The sequence below is a fragment of the Mustelus asterias genome, chromosome 2 (assembly GCF_964213995.1).
Source record: "Mustelus asterias chromosome 2, sMusAst1.hap1.1, whole genome shotgun sequence".
NCBI lineage: Eukaryota > Metazoa > Chordata > Chondrichthyes > Carcharhiniformes > Triakidae > Mustelus > Mustelus asterias.
Genome location: NC_135802.1, coordinates 24,592,894 through 24,599,545, shown reverse-complemented (window position 1 = coordinate 24,599,545; position 6,652 = coordinate 24,592,894). Strand labels below are relative to the sequence as shown.

General features: G+C 45.6%; 1 protein-coding gene across 1 annotated transcript in view; it reads left to right on the top strand.

Moving 5' to 3' along the window:
- The window catches only part of ptprn2 (protein tyrosine phosphatase receptor type N2), a 947,277-nt gene that overhangs the window by 827,813 nt on the left and 112,812 nt on the right, over nt 1–6,652 (top strand). The window contains exon 14 of the mRNA XM_078232550.1: nt 1,380–1,574. Coding sequence (XP_078088676.1) covers nt 1,380–1,574 — 195 coding nt within the window. The remainder of the gene's footprint in view (nt 1–1,379; nt 1,575–6,652) is intronic.

The following is a 6,652-nucleotide window of genomic DNA, read 5'->3' as shown; positions in this document are numbered from 1 at the left end:
AGCAGCAAATGAGCTGAGAGAGGGGAGAAACCATAGATGGAAATAGGTGGTCTTAATAATGGCACAAATATGTGATCCTAAGTTCATCTAGAGGTTGGGAATGCACTGCTGTCTCACAATGCCAGGAACCCGGGTTGAATTCCCACCTTGGGTGACTGTGTGGAGTTTGCACGTTCTCTCTGTGTCTGCGTGGGTTTCCTCCGGGTGCTCCGGTTTCCCCCCACACTCCAAAGATGTGCAGGTATGGTGAATTGGCCATGCTAAATTGCCCCTTAGTGTCAGGAAGATTAGCAGGGTAACCACATGGAATTATGGGGATTGTTGTCGGTAGAGGCTTGATGGGCCAAATGGCCTCCTTCTGCACTGTAGGGATTCTATGAGTTTATGATTCTGTTCTCTAATGCAAATAGACTGGCTTCACTCAGACAGCAGTTTGCTCATCCTGCCAGATAACAGGATAAGGGTGAGTTGGGGATCAAGAAAGGGCATAAGGCTGAAACATGCCATCATCCTCAATATGCTTATTTACGCCAGACGCTACAGGCCTGTCACAACCAACACCATGATGACGAGAGCCATTTCCGCCCTAGGGATCAGGAGATGTAGGGTCTACGTATTCCCCACTAAGTTGTGCTCTGCTCCTGTCCACTGTGTGCCATCTTGTTCTGCAAAAGAGAAAGCAGAATATCAGAATGTGGTCGGAAATTTCCCGTCCCACCCGCTACGGGAGTTGTAACAGGCGGGACGGAAAATTTGGCAGACCAGTTAAAATCCCCACCCTATGTTTCACAATGCATTTGGGTGATGTACCTGCCATGGCTGAATAGCTGGAGGTACGTGGAAGTGACGAGAGATGGGATGAGGCTGGCTGCACTGGTGGTGAATCACGATCCCCATGCTCAATGTAGGGGCTATCCAATGTCTAGCCCAGTGTCTCGGCTCAGTGATCTGGGGTGAGAGGTTACTAATCTAAAGTGTTAACCCTGTTTCTGTCTCCAGAGGTTGCATGACCCAGCCGAGTACTTTGCAACTTTCATTTTATGTTATGTAACAATAACCAGCCAGGAACTGAATAAAGTTGGTTTGATTTTCCAGGCATGCAAGTATTTGATGAGTATTTTAAAGCGTGGTGTTCTGGATGTGAGTGTGGGGATGGGAGAGAAAGCTGCAGATTGATGGCCAACATCTCACATCCCCTTTCGCACATAAAACCCAATCAAGCCTATCTTGAAAGCACAGACAGAATTCCACACCAGCAGCACCACCCCCCCCCCCCCCCCCCCCCCGCCCCCCAATCCCGCCTACATCCCCAGCGGCTGTTGTTAAAAACCTTGGATTGCTTCCAACTTGTTCCTTTTTCTTTCCTCCCTCTAATACAGGAGCTTTGTCGCCAGCGTATGGCTGTCAAGACATCTGAGCGCCCGGAACCTGCTCACGCCTCCCGTGTCAGCAGCATCTCCTCGCAGTTCAGCGACGGCCCACAGCCCAGCCCATCCACACGGAGCAGCACATCTTCCTGGTGTGAGGAGCCGGTCCAATCCAACATGGACATCTCTACGGGACACATGATACTGGTAATCACTCACCCAGTAACTGTTCTCATGTCTTTTCTCACAGCCCTTATGAGGAGTGGGGGTGGGAGGGGTGGGGTGGGGTGGGGGGGGCGGGTGTGGAGAAGATTAGTTACTTCCTTTCTTGAAAGCAGTGCATGAGAAGTCCATGCGTTATTCATCATGTGTTGAAGCACATACACTGGTATAAACCGATTATGAAGGTCTAGAAGACAGTGAACCGAAATTCAAAGTTCATCTCTCCTCCATAACTCAGTGTAGCAGGGTACAATATATAGTTTCAGTTGTACGCAGAGCATCTGCTGAAAAACAAAATCCATAACTCACTTCAAATAGCAAATCACCGGTAAAGATTTGTTTTGTTGTCAGTCAGGGAATGACGCTAATCATTCTATTGCCGAAGACTTTATTTTTAACATAGACATCTCTTCCATAGTGGTGAAGTGTCATTGGCATGGATAGATTTGATTTGATTTATTATTGTCACAAGTACATGTCAATGTGAGGTGATTCATTTTGGTAGGACTAATTTAAATGTGGATTACAGGGTCAAAGGTAGGGTTCTGAAGACTGTGGAGGAACAGAGAGATCTTGGGGTCCATATCCACAGATCTCTAAAGGTTGCCACTCAAGTGGATAGAGCTGTGAAGAAGGCCTATAGTGTGTTAGCTTTTATTAACAGGGGGTTGGAGTTTAAGAGCCGTGGGGTTATGCTGCAACTGTACAGGACCTTGGTGAGACCACATTTGGAATATTGTGTGCAGTTCTGGTCACCTCACTATAAGAAGGATGTGGAAGCGCTGGAAAGAGTGCAGAGGAGATTTACCAGGATGCTGCCTGGTTTGGAGGGTAGGTCTTTGTGGTGAACCATAGATGGTTACCACTACGGGTACTGAACCATAGATGGTTATCACTATGGGTACTTGTACATATGTTACTCTTGTTACTGTTGGGGTTAGGGTTGGGGTGTTCCACCTGTTGGTATTGTTCTGTGGTACACTCCGGTTGGCTCCGCCTTCCTATAGGAGTATAAAGGTCACTGCACTTCCTAGTGACCCTTTAGCCTGGGATTGTATTGTTAAGCAGTATGCTCCATTCTTGTTGCTAATAAAAGCCTTTATTTCCCGGGTACGATCCAGCCTCCCGAGTGAATTAATCGCGCATCAGTCTTATGAGGAAAGGTTGAGGGAGCGAGGGCTGTTCTCTCTGGAGCGGAGGAGGCTGAGGGGAGACTTAATAGAGGTTTATAAAATGATGAAGGGGATAGATAGAGTGAACGTTCAAAGACTATTTCCTCGGGTGGATGGAGCTATTACAAGGGGGCATAACTATAGGGTTCATGGTGGGAGATATAGGAAGGATATCAGAGGTAGGTTCTTTACGCAGAGAGTGGTTGGGGTGTGGAATGGACTGCCTGCAGTGATAGTGGAGTCAGACACTTTAGGAACATTTCAGCGGTTATTGGATAGGCACATGGAGCGCACCAGGATGATAGGGAGTGGGATAGCTTGATCTTGGTTTCAGATAAAGCTCGGCACAACATCGTGGGCTGAAGGGCCTGTTCTGTGCTGTACTGTTCTATGTTCTATGTACTGGGATACAGTGAAAAGCATTGTTTCTTGTGCGCTATACAAACAAAACATACCGTTCATAGAGTACATAGGGGAGAAGGAGGAGATAACGTCATCGAATCCTAAAATACAGGAGGGGGCTATTCAGCCCACTTTGTCTGTGCTGGATCTTTGAAAGAGTTTTTCAGTTTTCTCCCCTTTTGAAAATTATAATTGAATCTGCCTCACCCATCCTTTGAGTAGATGCATTCCAAATCATACACTGCATTTTGTTTTAAAAGTCTTCATCTCACTTCTGGCTCTATTGTCAATCACCTTCTATCAGTGTTCTCTGATTTTAAAAAAAACGACCTCCACCATCTAGAAGGACAAGGGCAGCAGATACATGGGAACACCCCCACCCAGGAGCTCCCCCCCAAGCCACGCACCATCCTGACTTGGAAACATATTGCCATTCCTTCACTGTCGCCGGATCAAAATCCTGGAATCCCCCCCTCCCTAACAGCACTGCGGGTGTACCTACATCACATGGACTGCAGCAGTTTCAAGAAGGCAGTTCACCACCACCTTCTCAAGGACAATTGGGGATAGGAAATAAACGTTGACGAGGCAGTGACATCCTGGCCGTAATTGTCTGACCATTTACGCCAGCGGGATTTTTCCATCCCGCTGCAGTGAACGGAGATTTGGCTTGTCGCCATATTCTCCATCTTCGCTGCAGCGGGAGCTGGCATGAACGGGTGGTAAGATCGCGCTCCCTGTGAAATAAGGTTTAAAAATTACCTTGAGATGGTGGAAACAGTTTCTCCTCATCACTCTATTGAAACACAGCACATCAATTCAGCTTGCAATAATCAGTCGTCAACGTCACAAAGAAGATGAACATGTCATAAATTTTAAGAAATATGTTTTCTTGCCTAATATGCAACATCCTAAAAATTATTAGTTCCAGAGATCAAGTAAATTATAGAACAAAACATGGAAATGAAAACACAGACGAACAAAGGACAATTAAATGTTTGCCATAATTATATACATAGAATTTTCACATATAATTAAAAGATTTCAGGCTTCCAAACAATGGGTGAATTCATTGAGTACAGAGTGACATTCTCCTCTATATAGATTTTAATAACTGAGAACTAAGTGACATTCTTCTGTACATAGATTTAAAGACACTGAACTCTGGGTGACAGTCTTCTGTGTATAAGTTTAAACAGATTGAATTCAGAGTGACACTATTCTATATATTGATTTAAGTACACAGAGCGCTGAGTGGCATTCTCCTCTGTATCGATTGTAATACACTAAGTGACATTGTTCTGTGTACAGATTTAAAACCATTGAGTTTGGGTCACATTTTTTGTATATAGATGTGAACACACTGAGCTCTGACTAACATTCTCCTGTCGATAGATTTAAACACACTTTGAGATTTGAATGACCTCCTTTAAGACACTAGCTTTAAAGGTATTGATTTGCAAGTGACATTTTCATGTACAGATTTGAATACAAATATTTTTGAATCACAGCATCATTACAGAACATAGAATAGAATCATAGAATCCCGACAGTGCAGAAGAAGGCTCTTCAGCCCATCGAGTCTGCACCGACTACAATCCCACCCAGGACTCAGGCCCTATCCCCACTAACTAGCCCCTCTGAAACTAAGAGGCAAATTAGCATGGTCAATTCACCTAATATGCATTCCTTTGGATTGTGGAAGGAAACCGGAGCACCCAGAGGAAACCCACGCAGGCGTGGGGAGAATGTGCAAACTCCACACATACAGTCACCCAAGGCTGGAATTGAACCCAGAGGCCCTGACGCTGTGAGGCTGCAGTGCTAACCACTATGCCACCATGCCACTATTCAGCCCACCATGTCTGCGCTGGCTCTCTGAATGAGCATTTCACCGAGTGCCATTCTCCTGCCTTCTCTCCATAACCCTGACATTGAGATGTATGAATGTCTTTGTATTTTACATAATCCATATTGTATTTATATTTATTGATCTCTGAATAAAAATCTCATGTATACACATTTAAGTACACAACCCCGTGAGTGACATTCTCCTCTATACCGCCCTAAGTCTGTAAGACATAGAAGCAGAAGTAGGCCATTCGGCCCATTGAGTCTGCTCCGCTAGCACTTGAGGTGAAGGGAAGCAAAGGATGTGAGGGGAAGGTGGGATCAGGCTGTTGATCAGCCATGATCATAATGAATGGCGGAGCAGGCTTGTAAGGCCGAAAACCTCCTCCTGCTCCTATTTTCTATGTTTCTATTCAATGAGATCCTGACTGATCTGATGTGATAATCCTCAACTTCACTTTCCTGCCTTATTCCCACTAACCCTTGATTCCCTCACTGAAAAATCTGTCTATCTCAGCCTTGAACATACTTAATGACCCAGCCTCTATAGCCCTCTGCGGTAATGAATTCCACAGATTCACTACCCTCTGAGAGAAGAAATTCCTCCTCATCCCTGTCCAAAATGAGCAATCCCTTCCTCTGAGATTATACTCTCCGGTTCTGGACTCTCCCAGAAGGGGTGAGGTATAGATTTATATACACTGAGCTCTGAATGACATACTCCTGCGTATAGATTCAACACATTGCTCTGAAACACCTGCCATCCAAGAAGTCAATGGGGAACACATCTCTGCCAACTCCAGCAGGGCTGATACCATTCCGTACCTGAACGAGCGTTAATCGGCAGAAAGTGGGACTACCAATCTCATTGTCAATTGTTGTAAAAACCCATCTGATTCACTAATGTCCTTTAGGGAAGGAAATCTGCCATCCTTACCTGATCCGGCCTGCATAAGACTCCAGATCCACAGCAACGTGGTTGACACTTAATTACCCTCCAAGGGCAACTAGAGATCGACAATAAATGCTAGCCAGCCAGCGACACCCACGTTCCACGAATGAATAAAAAGAAATTGGCCAGAAACTCTCCAGTCATTCCATAAACAGCGCTACAGTGACCAGGAGAGGCGCTGCAGGTAGTTGTCAGGAACTAAAGGGCTGGGAATCAGAGGAAATGTAAGTGGCGGGGTCAATGGTACGGGTTGGGTAAGGGGGTAGGAAAGGTTTGGAAGGGTCACAAGGGAGGCAATTGAGGGATGGGTTGGTGGGGGAGAAGAGAGGTCTGAAGATGAGTGGGCCCTGAGGGGTGGGTGCCCCAGTCAGAAAGGGCTTCCAATTGAGATGTACTACTTCCTGCCCAAGATTGACCTTAGATTGGGGGCAAAGCTCAAACATGAATTATCAGGTGCCCTCCAACCTATACATTGAGGCTGTGCGAGAAAAGGTCCTTAAGTCACCATTAAGTGGCTCTGAAAGATATTTTCTTGTATATATATTTAAACACACTGAGTACTTATTAACATTGTTATGATGGCCACAGTGGATTGTCAATAGATTGTGGAATATGAGCTCCCCTTTTAGGCAACTAGAGGCTTGTCCAATAGGAAAGGAGCAGTGAGGGGTTTAAAACCAGCTGGA